Source organism: Mizuhopecten yessoensis, unplaced genomic scaffold (assembly GCF_002113885.1).
Source record: "Mizuhopecten yessoensis strain PY_sf001 unplaced genomic scaffold, ASM211388v2 scaffold11073, whole genome shotgun sequence".
NCBI classification, from domain to species: Eukaryota; Metazoa; Mollusca; class Bivalvia; order Pectinida; family Pectinidae; genus Mizuhopecten; species Mizuhopecten yessoensis.
Genome location: NW_018408866.1, coordinates 686,337 through 707,110, shown reverse-complemented (window position 1 = coordinate 707,110; position 20,774 = coordinate 686,337). Strand labels below are relative to the sequence as shown.

General features: G+C 33.5%; 1 protein-coding gene across 8 annotated transcripts in view; it reads right to left on the bottom strand.

Annotated features, from left to right (window-relative positions):
- LOC110465404 (ovoinhibitor-like) overlaps positions 1 to 18,515 on the bottom strand; it is a 23,468-nt gene extending 4,953 nt beyond the window's left edge. Inside the window, exons 1-18 of one of the 8 annotated variants that reach the window (XM_021521188.1) lie at positions 18,485 to 18,515; positions 17,396 to 17,474; positions 16,999 to 17,081; positions 16,523 to 16,559; positions 15,582 to 15,664; positions 15,105 to 15,141; positions 12,463 to 12,545; positions 11,985 to 12,021; positions 11,061 to 11,143; positions 10,592 to 10,628; positions 8,288 to 8,370; positions 7,565 to 7,601; positions 6,776 to 6,858; positions 5,817 to 5,853; positions 5,028 to 5,110; positions 3,696 to 3,732; positions 3,362 to 3,444; positions 2,181 to 2,217 (exon numbers count right to left, since the gene is read on the bottom strand). In XM_021521188.1, coding sequence (XP_021376863.1) covers positions 2,181 to 2,217; positions 3,362 to 3,444; positions 3,696 to 3,732; positions 5,028 to 5,110; positions 5,817 to 5,853; positions 6,776 to 6,858; positions 7,565 to 7,601; positions 8,288 to 8,370; positions 10,592 to 10,628; positions 11,061 to 11,143; positions 11,985 to 12,021; positions 12,463 to 12,545; positions 15,105 to 15,141; positions 15,582 to 15,664; positions 16,523 to 16,559; positions 16,999 to 17,081; positions 17,396 to 17,467 — 1,032 coding nt within the window. In that variant the 5' untranslated portion in view covers positions 17,468 to 17,474; positions 18,485 to 18,515. Of the gene's footprint in view, positions 1 to 2,180; positions 2,218 to 3,361; positions 3,445 to 3,695; positions 3,733 to 5,027; positions 5,111 to 5,816; positions 5,854 to 6,775; positions 6,859 to 7,564; positions 7,602 to 8,287; positions 8,371 to 10,591; positions 10,629 to 11,060; positions 11,144 to 11,984; positions 12,022 to 12,462; positions 12,546 to 14,143; positions 14,181 to 15,104; positions 15,142 to 15,581; positions 15,665 to 16,522; positions 16,560 to 16,998; positions 17,082 to 17,395; positions 17,475 to 18,484 lie in introns of all 8 variants that reach the window. The other 7 variants (XM_021521186.1, XM_021521193.1, XM_021521191.1 and 4 more) reach the window with 7 other exon arrangements.
- Between the last annotated feature and the right edge of the window lie 2,259 nt (positions 18,516 to 20,774).

Below are 20,774 nucleotides of genomic sequence, written 5' to 3'. Positions count from 1 at the left end.
TTAAGAAATCCAATCAAAGTGATTTTCTTTTTTTATGAAAAGACGTTATGTTTCTACTTTACCTTGTAACATTCCCCATAATAATCCAACGCGACTCCTCTGAAATTGTAAGCACAAAATTACGTTTATAATGTAATTAAAATATTTGGATTGTTTGTAATATGTACGGACATATTTAAAGTTAATATACAACCAGACATTTTAGTCTCGTCGATTTGCTCTACTTTCGCCCCTGGAAAATAGGGGGGATTCGATTGTGGATAAAATATGTTAAATACAAAGTAACAGAAAACACGGCGTTTCAAAGCGGTATTTAATGTTTACTGTTTATCTGAAATGACAGTTCATTGTTTTCGAAAGTCTGAAAGAAAAGGGGAAAATTTCTGTTGTGCAAATACCTAACAAAGAGTGATGACACAAAGTCAAAACTAGAAACTTGTTTTTGGGCACAAAAAACATATGTCTCCCCTTATTACCCAATAGACATACTTCGGTTTAAAAAAATAACAACAGGCCATATATCTTTATATACTGGCGCACGAGTCTCGAGTTTAGAATGCCACATTTGTACTTCCCAATATACATAGCTATAGCAAATTTGGTCAACGTAGGTGTAATAACATGGAAGTTATGCCTTGGACAAACTTCGGTATTAAAAATAAACAAAGGGCCATCATTTTATGTATAGTTGGATACGATACCCGATTTCAGTGCGAGTGATTCCGCCTTCCCAGGATAAATAAATATGGTAAGTTTGGTCAACATAGGTGAAATAACATGGAACTTATTCTCAGGACAAACTTTGATATAAAAAATAAACAAAGGGCAATAACTCTGTATATAGTGGGGTACGATACATACTTTTATTGCCCTGCAACTCTCTGTGGGTGATGCAAGTATACTTTAAGTTTGATTAAGATATCTTTAACGGTTTATAAGTTATGCCATGGACAAACTTCGATATAAAAAATAAACAAAGGGTCATAACTCTGTATATAGTGAGACACAAAACCCGATTGCAGTGCTAAAGATTCGCCTTCCCAAGAAACATAAATATGGTAAGTTTGGTCAACGTAGGTGACATAACATGGAACTTATTCTCCGGACAAACTTTGGTATTAAAATATACAAAGAGCGATAACTCTGTATATAATGAAGCACGAGACCAAATTTCATTACACTGCACACCTTCTGTTGGTGATACATGCATACCCCTAGTTTAATCAAGACATCTTAAACGGTTTAAATGTTAAAGCCCGGATAAGTTGCGATTAGAAGAACAAGAACAAGAACCAGAAGAAGAAGAAGAACCAGTACTAATACAATATGTCTCCCTTCATGCGAAGGGGAGACATACTAAGGAATTTGGCAATAAATGTATTGTGAACTTACTTGCAGTTCATGGTACAATCGTTAGCGTAGGTATTTCCATCAATTCCACAGACAGGATCCCAATTCGCCGGGCAAACACAAACCTGTGCATATTTGTAAGAAATAAGAGAATAACAAAAGGGTAAACAAAACCATAATTCGAATTCATATTGACTTTTATTAAAAGAAAGATCTACACTGACGTTAAAAGGCCATGTGTCCAAGAAGGATAAGTCTTTTTCTGCTGTAACAACGACACATGCAATGTAAGTCTCGGAGATATTCATTGTTGACAGCGAAGTTACAAAGTACACTTATGAGCGTCGATACACAGCTTCCCCATAGTTTGACGGAAATGGAGAACAAGAACATGATGTAGCGTAAGAAAGAATACAAGAATTTTTTTTCAGTGATTTGTTTTTACCTCAAGGGGTCATTAAATCCGACCTCAAGGTTAAACGGTGAAATGCAGACAAAGTGCTATTTTTATTTTCCTTCGATATTTTACGAAGCTTTACACGAAAAGATACGACACGTAAAATATATGTATCTTTTTATTTACTTTGTTAGTGGTTTATCTTTAAGGCATATGGTGGAACTGTTTCATTTAACAAATGGTTAGTTGTTTGGCATATCATGACACTGAATGCTGAAGAGAACAGAACGAATAAAGTTACAACTATTCACACCTTGTTATTAAAAGTACACATACATGTGGCACTATTTTTGATAGAATCTTTTTCAGTTGACTTGGTGACTACAAAGTAAGTGATACCACTTCCTACGAAAACGCTATTTTATTACTTTACCTTGTTACAGTTTCCGTAATAATCCAAAGAAACCCCTCTGAAATGGTAACACAAATATGTATCAAATTGCCGAGTGAATCGAAAATTGAGGTAAAAGATAGGGATTCAAGTGACATAATCTGTAGTTATTAAAAGAAAGCAGGCGATATGTTCTGAGAGTTTGTTTTGCCATTTCATGTTTGAAATGGAGGTTATATATGTTTAGGAATAACATAAATGGAACGCCAGTTGTTATACTTCACCTTTACCTCAAAACACCTTACCATTGTATATAAACTCAATGAGTGATACCATATATAGGTTACGCACTCGTGAATAATATCAAAATATTAGCCACACGAGTGAAATATATCTGTTACTACTGAAGACACAATTAAATTCTCTATTAATTACATTTTTAAAGCATAAAATATGAAAAATGTAATGCATTGAAAAAAGGGCGGGGATCAGAAGCGTACTAATTAGCGCCATATTCTTGTGACATCACGCTCGACAGCAAGCCTGCACGCCATTTTGAATGGGATACTCAACGCAATTCCGACGTTTTCTGCCTTTTTCTAGTATGATTGCTTATAGTAATGTTATTAACTGTATATTTATTTAAATACTTAAGTGTGTGAATCAAACATTTACCATAGCAACCACTTATTCTTCCGTCGATTCATTTGAATCTGAACAATTATCGTTGCCTTTGAATGCAGCGAATAGAAGATACCGTTATGATTGGCCAATACCAAAATGGGATATTTTCACACTGTGAAAATATCACTTTTGATATTTGCCACAGTTTGAAAGATATCAGTTTTATCAAGTTGGTAGAATCCGATATTTCACTGGCAAAAAAGTAAGAAATATTATTAACTTATATAACATAGATGTGACGGTGTTCTTAAAACCCCTTCAGCATGGACAATATCAATATTGATAAAAGTACATTGGACATATACACATTTCTTTTTTATCTTTTCAGTCATTGCATCCTGCAGAAATAGTTATAATTAATTCAATCTGCATTTACATTTGTTTTGCGAATTTCATGTTAAATGAAAACATGGAAGTTTTTATAATTGTTCCAATCATTGTTCCCTTTTATTCTTTATACTGGTGATACAATTTAAAAAAATATGCACAACACTACTGAATATATCATCTAAAAAGCAATATAATTTATTTACACTTACTCGCATCTCATGAGACACTCATTATTGTAGGTATTTCCATCCACTCCACACACGGGATCTAAAATCTTTTGGCATCCGCAAAGCTACAATAATATGTACGAATACTACGTTGTAATATCATAAACATTATCTCAATATTTCTTCATTTAATGATTCCGTGGTCAAATCGATTCTGAGGTCAAATAACGGTATTCCTTCGATTCGTGAGCACGATTACATGATTAAAATGTACAAACTATGTTTTATCTATTTTTTTGCAAATATTTGTATACTTAAGAAATCCAATCAAAGTGATTTTCTTTTTTTATGAAAAGACGTTATGTTTCTACTTTACCTTGTAACATTCCCCATAATAATCCAACGCGACTCCTCTGAAATTGTAAGCACAAAATTACGTTTATAATGTAATTAAAATATTTGGATTGTTTGTAATATGTACGGACATATTTAAAGTTAATATACAACCAGACATTTTAGTCTCGTCGATTTGCTCTACTTTCGCCCCTGGAAAATAGGGGGGATTCGATTGTGGATAAAATATGTTAAATACAAAGTAACAGAAAACACGGCGTTTCAAAGCGGTATTTAATGTTTACTGTTTATCTGAAATGACAGTTCATTGTTTTCGAAAGTCTGAAAGAAAAGGGGAAAATTTCTGTTGTGCAAATACCTAACAAAGAGTGATGACACAAAGTCAAAACTAGAAACTTGTTTTTGGGCACAAAAAACATATGTCTCCCCTTATTACCCAATAGACATACTTCGGTTTAAAAAAATAACAACAGGCCATATATCTTTATATACTGGCGCACGAGTCTCGAGTTTAGAATGCCACATTTGTACTTCCCAATATACATAGCTATAGCAAATTTGGTCAACGTAGGTGTAATAACATGGAAGTTATGCCTTGGACAAACTTCGGTATTAAAAATAATCAAAGGGCCATCATTTTATGTATAGTTGGATACGATACCCGATTTCAGTGCGAGTGATTCCGCATTCCCAGGATAAATAAATATGGTTAGTTTGGTCAACATAGGTGAAATAACATGGAACTTATTCTCAGGACAAACTTCGGTATTAAAAATAAACAAAGGGCAAAAACTCTGTATATAGTGGGGTACGATACATAATTATATTGCACTGCACACCCTCTGTGGGTGATGCAAGTATACTTTAAGTTTGATTAAGATATCTTTAACGGTTTATAAGTTATGCCATGGACAAACTTCGATATAAAAAATAAACAAAGGGTCATAACTCTGTACATAGTGAGACACAAAACCCGATTGCAGTGCGAGAGATTCCGCCTTCCCAAGAAACATAAATATGGTAAGTTTGGTCAACGTAGGTGACAAAACATGGAACTTATTCTCCGGACAAACTTCGGTATTAAAATAAACAAAGAGCGATAGCTCTGTATATAATGAAGCACGAGACCAAATTTCATTACACTGCACACCTACTGTTGGTGATACATACATACCCCTAGTTTGATCAAGATATCTTTAACGGTTTAAAAGTTAAAGCCCGGATAAGGTGCGATTAGAAGAACAAGAACAAGAACCAGAGTAAGAAGAAGAACCAGTACTAATACAATATGTCTCCCTTCATGCGAAGGGGGGACATACTAAGGAATTTGGCAATAAATATATTGTGAACTTACTCGCAGTTCATGGTACAATCGTTAGCGTAGGTATTTCCATCAATTCCACAGACAGGATCCCAATTCGCCGGGCAAACACAAACCTGTGCACATTTGTAAGAAAAAAGAGAATAATAAAAGGGTAAACAAAACCATAATTCGAATTCATATTGAATTTTATCAAAAGAAAGATCTACACTGAGGTTAAAAAAGGCCATGTGTCCAAGAAGCGTAAGGCTTTTTCTGCTGTTACAACGACACATACAATGTAAGTCTCGGAGATATACATTGTTGACAGCGAAGTTACAAAGTACACTTATGAGCGTCGATACACAGCTTCCCCATAGTTTGACGGAAATGGAGAACAAGAACATGATATAGCGTAAGAAAGAATGAAAAAAATTATTTCAGTGATTTCTTTCTACCGCAGGGGGGCATTAAATACGACCTCAAGGTTAAACGGTGAATTGCAGACAAAGTGCTATTTTTATTTTCCTTCGATATTTTACGAAGCTTTACACGAAAAGATACGACACGTAAAATATATGTATCTTTTTATTTACTTTGTTAGTGGTTTATCTTTTAGGCATATGGTGAAACTGTTTCATTTAACACATGGTTAGTTGTTTGGCATATAATGACACTGAATGCTGAAGAGAACAGAACGAATAAAGTAACAACTATTCACACCTTGTTATTAAAAGTACACATACATATGGCTCTATTTTTGATAGAATCTTTTTCAGTTGACTTGGTGACTACAGAGTAAGTGATACCACTTCTTACGAAAACTCTATTTCATTACCTTACCTTTTTACAGTTTCCGTAATAATCCAAAGAAACCCCTCTGAAATGGTAACAAAAATATATATCAAATAGCCGAGGATTGCATTCTAATTCATGACGATGGAAGAGTGATTCGAAAATTGAGGAAAAAGATAGGGATTCAAGTGACATAATTTGTAGTTATTTAAATTAAGCAGGCGATAGGTTCAGAGAATTTATTTAGTCATTCTATGTTTGAAATGCAGGTTATATATGTTTAGGAATAACATAAATGGAACGCCAGTTGTTATACTTCACCTTTACCTCAAAATACCTCACCATTATATATTGACTCAATGAGTGATACCATATATAGGTTACGCACTCGTGAAAAATATCAAAATATTAGCCACACGAGTGAAATATATCTGTTACTACTGAAGACACCATTACATTATCTATTTATTACATTTTTAAAGCATAAAACTTGAAGAAAGAATTAAAAAGGGGCGGGGATCAGAAGTGTACTAATTAACGCCATATTCTAGTGACATCATGCTCGACAGCAAGGCTACGCGCCATTTTGAATAGGATACTCAACGCAATTCCGACGTTTTCTGCCATTTTCTGGTATGATTGCTTATACTCATGTTATTAATTGTATATTTATGTAAATACTTAAGCGTGTGTACCAAACATTTACCATAACAACCACTTATTCTACCGTCGCTTCATTTGAATCTGAACAAAAAATCGTTGCCTTTGAATGCAGCGAATAGAAGATACCGTTATGATTGGTCAATACCAAAAAGGGATATTTTCACATATCACTTTTGATATTTGCCACAGTGTGAAAGATATCAGTTTTATAACGTTTATAGAATCCGATATTTCACTGGCAAAAATTTAATAATATTATTAACTTATATAACGTAGATGTGACATCCTTCATTCGAAAGGGATACATAATAAGCAACTTGGCACTAAATATATTGTGAACTTACTCGCAGTTCATGGTACACTCGTTGGGGTAGGTATTTCCATCAATTCCACAGATTGGATCCCAACTCGCCGGGCAAGCACAAACCTGTGCATAATTTAAGACATAAGAGAATAACAAAAGGGTAAACAAAACCATTATTCGAATTCATATTGAGTATTATTGAAAGGAAGATCTACAATGAGGTTAAAAAGGCCACGTGTCCAAGAAGGGTAAGGCTACTTCTGCTCTAACAACGACACGTGCAATGTAGGTCTCGGAGATATACATTGTTGACAGCGAAGTTACAAAGTACACTTATGAGCGTCGATACACAGCTTCCCCATAGTTGGACGGAAATGTAAAACAAGAACATGATATAGCGTAAGCAAGAATGAAAGTATTTTATTTCAGTGATTTGTTTCTACCGCATGAGGTCATATAATACAACCTCAAGGTTGAATGGTGAAATGCAGTTAAAGTGCTATTCTTGTTTTCTTTCGATACTTTATAGAACTTTACTCGAAAGAATACGACACGTAAAACATATGTTTCTTTTTATTTATTTTGTTAGTGATTTTATCTTTTAGGCATATGGTGAAACTGTTTCATTTAACACATAGTCAGTTATTCGGCATATAATGACATTGAATGTTGAAGAGAACAGAACGAATAAAGTTGCAATGATTCACATCTTGTTATTAAAAGTACACATATATATGGCTCTATTTTTGATAGAATCTTTTTCAGTTGACATGGTACCCAAAAAGATAGTGATAACACTTCCTACGAAAACGCTATTTTATTACCTTACCTTGTTACAGTTTCCGTAATAATCCAAAGAAACCCCTCTGAAACGGTAAATAAAATATATATGAAATTGCCGAGGATTCCATTCTAATTCATGACGATGGAAGAGTGGTTCGAAAATTGAGGTAAAAGATAGGGATTCAAGTGACAAAATTTGTAGTTATTAAAAGAAAGCAGGCGATATGTTCAGAGGATTTTAGATATTTTCTAAACTGTTGATGATTGTTTGTTTAACCATTTAAAATGCAGGTTATATATGTTAAGGAATAACATAAATGGAACGCCAGGTGTAATACTTCATCTTTACCTCAAAATGCCTTACCATTGTATATTGACTCAATGAGTGATACCATATATAGGTTACGCACTCGTGAAAAATATCAAAATATTAGCCACACGAGTGAAATATATCTGGTAATACTCAAGACAGCATTAAAGTCTCTATTTATTACATTTTTAAAACATGAAACATGAAAAATGAAATGCATTTAAAAAGGGCGGGAATCAGAAGCGTACTTATTACTGCAATATGCTAGTGATAGTGACGTCACGCTTGACAACAAGGCTGTGCGCCATTTTGAATAGCATACTCAACGCAATTCCGACACTGATATTTCACTGGCAAAAACTTAATAATATTATTAACTTATATAACGTAGATGTGACATCCTTCATTCGAATGGGAGACATAATAAGTATCTTGACACTAAATATATTGTGAACTTACTCGCAGTTCATGGTACACTCGTTGGGGTAGGTATTTCCATCCATTCCACAAACAAGATCCAAAATTAGTGGACAAGCACAAACCTACAAATGTAATTAATTAATAAGAAAAATAACAATGTGGTAAGAAAACCATAATTGGTACTCAACATCGAGCACAAAGTCTTCTTAAATACGACTATACTTGTTCTCAATCAGGCTATGTTGAAGAACATAAAATTGGTCATGTACTAAAAATCCTGTGCCGTTATGTTGTCGATCACTATTTGGCAACTATCATATATATCATAAAATCTGGACAGACCCTTGAATATCGAAGCAATAGTAACATGTGAACATCGTAGATGTGGTTAAATGGGTGTGAGTAAGGAGATTAAAGGGGTGTGAGTGAGGGAAAGTTTACGATCGGAAAATCGAAAGTGATTTGTTTCTCATACAGCATAGTATTGAGTAGTTCAGTTGGTACTGTTTGTTAGTAAAACGCGATGTTAGTAGCTTGTGAGGAATACTCTTTCGTACTGAATGTTTGGTTTCACGTTAAGGAGTGTATATATGATCTATATGTCGTCATTGATTTGTATATTATTTTAACGACAACCATCTAATCATCTCTTTATCATATGCCCATCTATTATGCAGTAGTTTGGAAACCGGTTTGTTTCTAGCACCGAAAATAACACAATCTCAAAACGTAACGATAAATATATATTGGAGTGTAACATCTAACTACATCTTGAATCTGCGAACAATAATTTACGCAAAGTTACTCGACAATATATGTCGCGTAAAGAAATATACACTCCTCTGTTAGGTAAAAAAATAAAGTAAGTTAACGAAAGGGCAATGGCTTTGTATTCAACAGTTTCCATTATTGAAACATGATAGAGCTTAAATATATGGATAGTATGTTTACGTATAGTATCTACGTTCATTTTTACGAATAGTTTCTGCGTTCATTTTTACGTATAGTATCTGCGTTCATGTTTACGTATAGTATCTGCGTTCATGTTTACGTACAGTATCTGCGTTCATGTTTACGTATAGTTTTTGCGTTCGTATAAACGTATATAGTATTAACGTTCATAATTATATTTACATGTCTCCATTCTTCAGCTTACTACGTTTGGTACAGATACGTTTGATACAGATACTTTTGGTACATATACGTTTGGTACATATACGTTTGGCACATATGCGTTTGGTCCAAATACGTTTGGTACAGAAACGTTTGGTACAGATACGTTTTGTACAAATATGTTTGGTACAACCGTTTGGCACAGATACGTTAGGTGCGGATACGTTTGGTACGACCGTTTGGCACAGATACGTTAGGTGCGGATACGTTTGGTACAGATACGTTTGGTACAGGTACATTTGGTCCAAATACGTTTGGTGTTTGGTACAGATGCGTTTGGTCCCAATACGTTTGGTACAGATGCGTTTGGTCCGAATACGTTTGGTACAGATACGTTCGGTACGTTCGTTATGTACATTTACGTTATGTACATTTACGATTGGTACATATACGTTAGATACGGATACCTTTGGTACAGATACGTTAGGTACATATACGTTTGGTACGTCCGTTAGATACAGTTTCGTTTCGTACCGATACGTTTGGTACATTGATTATGTTCTATAAACAGCAAAGATAAATTTTGGGAATATTCGGTCTCAGTTTGTCTGAATACAGTATATGTATATAAGATCTAGGTGTGTCTGTATACAGGATGTTTAAAAGGTCACAGTTTGTCTGTATACAGTATATGTATATAAGGTCCAAGTGTGTATGTACACGGTATATGTATTTAAGGTTTAAGTGTGTCTGGACACAGTATATGTATATAAGGTCTAGCTGTGTCTGTACATGGTATATGTATTTATGGTCTTGGTGTGTCTGTTCACAGGATATGTACATACTATTTAGGAGTGTCTGTACATCGGCTATGTAAATATCTTGTATGGTCTAGGTGTGTCTGTACATGGGATATGTAGATACATTGTATGGTCTAGGTGTGTCTGTACACAGGATATGTAGATGCGTTCTTCTTGTGTCTGTACACACGATGTGTAGATAAGGTCTCAGTTTGTCTGTATACAGGATATATAAATACGTTCTACGTGTGTCTTTACACATGATATGTACATAATGTTTAGGTGTGTCTGTACATGGGATATGTAGATACATTGTATGGTCTAGGTGTGTCTGTACACAGGATGTTTAGATAAGGTCTCAATTGTCTGTATACAGGATATATAAAATTCTAGCAATTCCAAGAAAATTACTATTGAACTTTTTTTTTACCTTATTACAGTCTCCGTAATGGTCAAGGGAAACTCCTCTGAAATCATGAAAATATTCAATGTGTATTTTCCTGATTTATGTTATTGTTTATTACCTGAGCCTTTATTCCCCAATATATTTTCACTATTTCATATTGTATTACCGTTTGTTTTGCAATTGAACAAGAGCTTAATTCAAAATCCAAATATTGAGCTAATGAACATATTGCAGATTACAGTTGACAGTAGAGAACATCACTGCTTCGTTATAAGTAATATTTTGTATTTTAACACAGGATATAATCAAATGCAGTGTAATTTAATAACATGAATATTCAAAGAATCAAACTATAACAGAAAAGGCTAAAAGATGATATAAGTAAAGATATCATAAACGACAAAATGTTAACGAAAAAAGTATAATTTTGCCTGCATATACACAGCAAAGATTGACGATACTTATTCAAACAATAAAATTAAATCATGCTTACTCGCAGGACATGGTACACTCGTTAGGGTAGGTGTTACCATCTATTCCACAGACAGGATCCATATTCAGTGGGCACCCACAAAGCTAACAAATATTTTTTGAAGAAATAGAATAATTTGTTTTTAACACATTTGAGTATAACCACAAACTGAATTATTCTAAAACGAATTTCGTTATCTTAAGACAACATTATTACCTTTAATCTTTTTTTTTTGTCTGTACACAGGATGTGTAGATAAGGTCTAGGTTCGTCTGTACACAGGATGTGTATATAAGGTCGAGGTGTGTATGTTCACAGGATATGTACATACTATTTAGGTGTGTCTGTACATCGGATATGTAAATACCTTGTATGGTCTAGGTGTGTCTGTACCCAGGATGTGTAGATAAGGTCTTAATTGGTCTGTATACAGGATGTGTAAATCAAATCTATGTATGTCTGTACACTGGATGATTAGATAAGGTCTAGGTGTGTCTGTTCACCGGATATGTATACAAGTTATAGGTGTGTCTGTAGACAGGATGTGTATATAAGGTCTAGTCTAAGTGTGTCTGTACACGGTATATGTATATAAGGTTTAAGTGTGTCTGTACACAGTATATGTATATAAGGTCTAGGTGTGTCTGGACACAGTGTATGTATGTAAGGTCTAGGTGTGTCTGGACACAGTATATGTATATAAGGTCTAGCTGTGTCTGTACACAGGATGTGTATATAAGGTCTAGGTGTGTCTGTACACAGGATATGTATATAAGGTCGAGGTGTGTATGTTCACAGGATATGTAAATTCTATTTAGGTGTGTCTGTACCCAGGATATGCAAGTCCTACATCAAGATATTAAATAATTTGAGCAAACATGATTGCATGTGTTGATTATAATTTCTGGCAATTCCAAGAAAATTACTATTGAACTATTTTTTTACCTTATTACAGTCTCCGTAATGGTCAAGGGAAACTCCTCTGAAATCATGAAAATATTCAGTGTGTATTTTTTTAATTTATGAAAATCAGTTATTGTTTATTACCTGAGCCGTTTTTGCCCCATTTATTTTCACATATTTCATATTGTAATACCGTTTGTTTTGTAATTGAACAAGAGCTTAATTCAAAATCCAAATGTTGAGCTAATGAACTTATTGCAGATTACAGTTGACAGGAGAGAACATCACTGCTTCGTTATAAGTAATATTTTATATTTTAACACAGGATATAATCAAATGGAGTGTAATTTAATAACATAAATATTCAAAGAGTCATAATATAACAGAAAAGGCTAAAAAATGATATAAGTAAAGATATCATAAACGATAAAATGTTAACGAAAAAAGTATAATTTTGCCTGCATATACACAGCAAAGATTGACAATACTTATTCAAACAATAAAATTAAATCATGCTTACTCGCAGGACATGGTACACTCGTTAGGGTAGGTGTTGCCATCTATTCCACAGACAGGATCCATATTCAGTGGGCACCCACAAAGCTAACAAATATGTTATGAAGAAATAGAATCATTTGTTTTTAACATAATTGATTATAACCACAAACTGAATTATCCTAATACGAATTTCGTTATCTTAAGACAACATTATTACCTTTAACTTTTTTTGTCTGTACACAGGATGTGTAGATAAGGATAGGTTTGTCTGTACACAGGATGTGTATATAAGGTCGATTTGTGTATGTTCACAGGATATGTACATACTATTTAGGTGTGTCTGGACATCGGATATGTGAATACCTTGTCTGGTCTAGGTGTGTCTGTACCGAGGATGTGTAGATAAGGTCTAAGTTTGTCTGTATACAGGATGTGTATATAAGGTCGAGGTGTGTATGTTCACAGGATATGTACATACTATTTAGGTGTGTCTGGACATCGGATATGTGAATACCTTGTCTGGTCTGGGTGTGCCTGTACCGAGGATGTGTAGATAAGGTCTAAGTTTGTCTGTATACAGGATGTGTAAATCAGATCTTTGTATGTCTGTACATAGGATGTGTAGATAAGGTCTAGGTGTGTCTGTTCACCCGATATGTATACAAGTTATAGGTGTGTCTGTACACAGGATGTGTATATAAGGTCTAGGTGTGTCTGTACATAGAATGTGTATGTAAGGTCTAGGTGTGTCTGTACAAAGATATGTATATAAGGTCTAGGTGTGTCTGTACACGGTATATGTATTTAAGGTCTAGGTGTGTCTGGACACAGTATATGTACATAAGGTCTAGCTGTGTCTGTACATGGTATATGTATTTATAGTCTTGGTGTGTCTGTACACATGATATGTACATACTGTTAAGGTGTGTCTGTGCATGGGATATGTAGATACATTGTATGGTCTAGGTGTGTCTGTACACAGGATGTGTAGATAAGGTCTCAGTTGGTCTGTATGTCGGATATATAAATACGTTCTACGTGTGTCTGTACACATGATATGTACATAATGTTTAGGTGTGTCTGTACATTGGATATGTATATACATTGTATGATCTACGTGTGTCTGTACACATGATATGTACATAATGTTTAGGTGTGTCTGTACATTGGATATGTATATACATTGTATGATCTACGTGTGTCTGTACACATGATATGTACATAATGTTTAGGTGTGTCTGTACATTGGATATGTATATACATTGTATGATCTACGTGTGTCTGTACACATGATATGTACATAATGTTTAGGTGTGTCTGTACATTGGATATGTATATACATTGTATGATCTACGTGTGTCTGTACACATGATATGTACATAATGTTTAGGTGTGTCTGTACATTGGATATGTATATACATTGTATGATCTACGTGTGTCTGTACACATGATATGTACATAATGTTTAGGTGTGTCTGTACATTGGATATGTTTATACATTGTATGATCTACGTGTGTCTGTACACATGATATGTACATAATGTTTCGGTTTGTCTGTACATGGGATATGTAGATACAGTGTATGGTCTAGGTGTGTCTGTACATAGGATGTGTAGATAAGGTCTCAGTTTGTCTGTATACAGGATATATAAATAAGTTTCTGGCAATTCCAAGAAAATTACTATTGAACTAATTTTTTTTACCTTATTACAGTCTCCGTAATGGTTAAGGGAAACTCCTCTGAAATCATGAAAATATTCAATGTGTATTTTTTTAATTCATGAAAATCAGTTATTGTTTATTACCTGAGCCTTTATTCCCCCATTTATTTTCACTATTTCATATTGTAATACCGTTTGTTTTGCAATTGAACAAGAGCTTAATTCAAAATCTAAATGTTGAGCTAATGAAAATATTGAAGATTACAGTTGACACACCTAAATAGTATGTACATATCCTGTGAACATACACACCTCGACCTTATATACACATCCTGTGTACAGACAAACCTAGACCTTATCTACACATCCTGTGTACAGACAAAACAAGTTAAAGGTCTGTACATAGGNATTATAACCACAAACTGAATTATTCTAATACGAATTACGTTATCTTAAGACAACATTATTACCTTTAACTTGTTTTGTCTGTACACAGGATGTGTAGATAAGGTCTAGGTTTGTCTGTACACAGGATGTGTATATAAGGTCGAGGTGTGTATGTTCACAGGATATGTACATACTATTTAGGTGTGTCTGGACATCGGATATGTGAATACCTTGTATGGTCTAGGTATTTCTGTACGCAGGATGTGTAGATAAAGTCTAAGGTTGTCTGTATACAGGATGTGTTAATCAAATATATGTATGTCTGTACATAGGATGTGTAGATAAGGTCTAGGTGTGTCTGTTCACCGGATATGTATACAAGTTATAGGTGTGTCTAGGTATAGGTGTGTCTGTACATAGAATGTGTATATAAGGTCTAGGTGTGTGTGTACAAAGAGATGTATATAAGGTCTATCTTAAGACAACATTATTACCTTTAACTTGTTTTGTCTGTACACAGGATGTGTAGATAAGGTCTTAGTTTGTCTGTATACAGGATATATAAATAAGTTTCTGGCAATTCCAAAAAAAATACTATTGAACTATTTTTTTTTACCTTATTACAGTCTCCGTAATGGTCAAGAGAAACTCCTCTGAAATCATGAAAATATTCAATGTGTATTTTTTCTAATTTATGAAAATCAGTTATTGTTAATTACCTGAGCCTTCATTCCCCCATTTATTTTCACTATTTCATATTGTAATACCGTTTGTTTTGCAATTGAACAAGAGCTTAATTCACAATCCAAATGTTGAGCTAATGAAAATATTGCAGATTACATTTAACAGCAGAGAACATCACTGCTTCGTTATAAGTAATATTTTGTATTTTAACACAGGATATAATCAAATGCAGTGTATTTAATAACATGAATATTCAAAGGATCAAACTATTGTAGAAAAGGCTAAAATATTATATAAGTAAAGATATCATAAACGATAAAATGTTAACGAAAAAAGTATAATTTTGCCTGCATATACACAGCAAAGATTGACGATACTTATTCAAATAATAAAATTAAATCATGCTTACTCGCAGGACATGGTACACTCGTTAGGGTAGGTGTTTCCATCTATTCCACAGACAGGATCCATATTCAGTGGGCACGCACAAAGCTAACAAATATGTTATGAAGAAATAGAATAATTTGTTTTTAACACAATTGAGTATAACCACAAACTGAATTATTCTAATACGAATTTCGTTATCTTAAGACAACATTATTACCTTTAACTTTTTTTTGTCTGTACACAGGATGTATAGATAAGGTCTAGATTAGTCTGTACAAAGGATGTGTATATAAGGTCGATTTGTGTATGTTCACAGGTTATGTACATACTATTAAAGTGTGTCTGTACATCGGATATGTGAATACCTTGTATGGTCAAGGTATGTCTGTACGCAGGATGTGTAAATAAGGTCTAAGTTTGTCTGTATACATGATGTGTTAATCGGATATATGTATGTCTGTACATAGGATGTGTAGATAAGGTCTAGGTGTGTCTGTTCACCGGATATGTATGCAAGTTATAGGTATGTCTGTACACAGGATGTGTATATAATGTCTAGGTGTGTCTGTACATATAATGTGTATATAAGGTCTAGGTGTGTCTGTACAAAATATGTATATAAGGTCTAAGTGTGTCTGTACACGGTATATGTATATGAGGTTTAAGTGTGTCTGTACACAGTATATGTATTTAAGGTCTAGGTGTGTCTGGACACGGTATATGTACATAAGGTCTAGCTGTGTTTGTACATGGTATATGTATTTATGGTCTTGGTGTGTCTGTACACATGATATGTATATACTGTTTAGGTGTGTCTGTACATGGGTTATGTAGATACATTGTATGGTCTAGGTTTGTCTGTACACAGGATGTGTAGATAATGTCTCAGTTTGTCTGTATACAGGATATATAAGTAAGTTTCTGGCAATTCGAAGAAAATTACTATTGAACTATTTTTTTTACCTTATTACAGTCTCCATAATGGTCAAGGGAAACTCCTCTGAAATCATGAAAATATTCAATGTGTATTTTTTTAATTTATGAAAATCAGTTATTGTTAATTACCTGAGCCTTTATTGCCCCATTTATTTTCACTATTTCATATTGTAATACCGTTTGTTTTGCAATTGAACAAGAGCTTAATTCAAAATCCAAATGTTGAGCTAATGAAAATATTACAGATTACAGTTGACAGTAGAGAACATCACTGCTTCGTTATAAGTAATATTTTATATTTTAACACAGGATATAATCAAATGCAGTGTATTTAATAACATGAATATTCAAAGGATCAAACTATAGTAGAAAAGGCTAAAAGATGATAGAAGTAAAGATATCATAAACGATAAAATGTTAACGAAAAAAGTATAATTTTGCCTGCATATACACAGCAAAGAATGACGATACTTATTCAACCAATAAAATTAAATCATGCTTACTCGCAGGACATGGTACACTCGTTAGGGTAGGTGTTACCATCTATTCCACAGACAGGATCCATATTCAGTGTGCACCCACAAAGCTAACAAATATTTTTTGAAGAAATAGAATAATTTGTTTTTAACACAATTGAGTATAACCACAAACTGAATTATTTTAATCCGAATTTCGTTATCTTAAACAACATTGACCCCATGTTTTTTAAATATGGAAAAATGTAAGCGGGCGTAATGTCTTAAAACTTAAAGGTAGAGACATGTTCAATATCATTCCTGGAATAATAATCAAAATGAATTCGTTAAATAATCAAGCACAGCTAAATTTGGTGTTATCTTTCATTCTATCATAGAGAAAATTTTAATATTTTAAACTAATGTTAAAACACTGATCACTTACGGCAGCTTTCACCATCATTGGTGTCATCAGTACGCCCACCACGAACAGGACAGTCAAAGATATCATCATCATCTTACGCCTGTAATGGATTTCAGTGTTATGTTCATATATGTTTCTACTGCTGTGCCAGATGACTAATAAATCCGATTAGAATAAAATAGTACAAATGATATCAATACTATTGGTATAACGTAGTACTCGTGATATTAATTTTAATGAGACTACATTAAACAATCGATATTGGTATTACATAGTAATAGTGTTTTATTGATTATGTTTTGTACCATATGGTCCTAATCATACTAATTTGATTTGCATTACCTGGTACAAGTGATATTGTATATGATGGTATTACATATAAACAGTGATATTTATAAAGTGTGCATTTTATGGGTCTAATCATAATGATATAATTGGCATAACCTGTGATATTGTATATGATGGTATGACATAGAAATACTGATATTTATAATGTGTGCATTTTATGGTTCTAATCATATTGATTTAACTGGCATTAAATTGCACAAATGAAATAACCAAATATGTTGGTATTTCATGGTACATGTGATATGAATTATAAGTGTATTAAATGGTTCTAATCATATTAATTTAATTGACATTACATGGTACAAATGAAATTATAAAATATGTTGGTATTTCATGGTACAAGTGATATTAATTATAAGTGTATTATATGATTCTACTCATATTAATGTAATTGACATTACATGTTACAAATGAAATAATAAAATATGTTGGTATTTTATGGTGCAAGTGATATTAATTATAAGTGTATTATATGGTTCTAATCATAATTAATTAATTTACATTAAATGATATCACATATTTTGACGTTACATGGTAAAAGTTAATAATTATGACATAACCTGGTGCTAGCGATATATATATATATATATGTTATTGACATTAAACTCAATAATACCGGCATACATATTCTATTAACATTACATGGTATTATTGACATTAATATATTATTAATTTTATCAATTGCGTTGGCATTGCATGATACTAGTTAAACCAGTTATATTGTTATTACATAGTGCTAGAGATAGCATACAGTACACTTACCGCGGTTATTTACTGGTGTGATGCTTCTGATGTGAAATAGACTAGATGTTTACATAAGTCTACTTTTATACGTCCATTTCCATTGAAGTAGGATAGCCTATGACAGATGTACGACATATTATCAGCAGTATCTAATCAGTTACATCTTCAGATTTTAATTAGAACGTAAGCCGTAAAGTACGCACGGTTGAATAAAATTTTGGAGTTGTAGTATACATGAATCGAAAATTCGGCAAAACGTTCATATTTTGAAGGTTTTGAAATGTTTACTTCCTTGACTTTATTCAATCAAGCAATGTATTAATACTGTAAAATAATTGTTGTTTAATACAACGGTTTGATCTATAAAACTTTGAATGCCATTAGGCATAAAATGAATTCAAAATCCAACCTGCTCTTATATTTATTGGGGTCATGATGACTTCTCTTTTATTTTGGTACAGGCATCATCTCACTTACTATGTTATCATTTTGTATCGTGTTGTGATATTATTCTCGTGTATGGACCTTGTGATATATATATATTTTTTGATATTTTTTTTACTAGGGCAGATTAGACTGTAGAAAGCTGAAAACATGTATACAAATATCGCATTTATCGCGCATATATCGAATCACATTAAATGTGTATCTCTAATATATCTCTTATACTGTGCACGGGAACATTTTCGCTGCACTTTGATTTGCACCTGTATCGCCCTGCGTAGTTAGGGAGAATGTATCATGACATAATTTATCATTAGTGAACGAAATAATAACAGAAAGTAACACAGGGCGAACATGGATTTTTCCGGCGAAAGACGAAAGATGACTGGGTGAAAATTCCCCAGTAAACAGTATATCGAATAACAGTGATCGTGTTTCTGGAATGTCTCCAATCAAATTCACGATGGTCTCCGTTATCTATCATTACAGAAACGTAAACAGGTTACATTATCATCTTTGCAATTATTATGGAACAAGATCTATCGACCTCTCTCAATCACTTTAATAGTCCCGGACGGAGGCACTTCGGGTCTTAATATGGAAAGAAGCCAGAGTTTCAGAATAAACCCATCAGGTCTGGTAGGTAATTACCCAATACCTTTTCACTTCCAGTGGGGAATCGAACTCTTGTTAAATTGAATGTGAGCTATCCACTGAACCTCTCAACCTACCACAGTCACAAAGACAAACCATAAGATATATCTAATGAGGAAAGTTATGTAATGTTTCCGAAGAGCTCCTTCGTGAAAACAATAAAAGTAATGTAATATATATATTCAGTAAATGCGACTAGAACAACTGTGCATTCACGATGTGTTACCAAATGCTGTAATAGTATAGTAATTTATTCTTATTAAAACGAAATAATCTATTGTTTGGAAGGATCACCGCCGCCACTTTGATATAGTTGAGATCAATGGCGGCTCGTCTATGGTGCGTCATGTTTACCAATGTCTGCAGGGCTACACTGGACATAGATGACCAGTTAGTTGACGGGTGACCTAGTTTGACCGGTATAAAGGCTTTGCCTAAAGGTTTATGCCAGATATTACTGCGCCGTACTCAGTATCCAGCTGTTGCAGCCTACAGGTGCGTGTAATTAGTACTGATATACGGCGTGCAACAGGTGTATTTATACGTTTCTCATCTACCCATTTACATGTTAGCTATAATATAATTTCCTGAACAAGAGTATCTGGCGTCTGTTGAAATATCAAATAAGATTTGTAGTTCTTTCCTTTTCCTGCGGTCAAAAATGCGATATTTCATTTCAAATGATAAACGTTGTCTAGTTTAAAACATTACGTTGATGTCGGTCACTGGGTGCAATATATCAACCTAATGATAAATCTACTGAAACGAACGCAGCACCATTCACTAAATGGAAACTACAAATGTTTGTTAAAATTGAGTTGAAACGAGTATGAACCTATAGTGAAAATATTGATATTCAGCAACTCATTCGCAGATAACACTCAACGTTCAAAACTTAAATCAACCTTATAGGCAGAGATGTACATGCATCGGTGATATTAACGGCAATATAAATATTTATTAATAAAAACATTGATTACTTTTGTTCTGTTTCTTTGCAAAATTTATACAAAAATTCATTTAAAATCAAATGAGAATTTATTTTTAATGTTTTGGCCATTGTTCTCAAAAGAAATGTATTTTTTATGGCAATTATTATCAACAGATCTAAGGTTCCGCCTACTTATCCCACACTGGTTTTATGATTTTTAGAAGAAGAAAATCAGGGGGAAATGGCAATCAGTATGGATGCTGATCTTTCGACATTTTT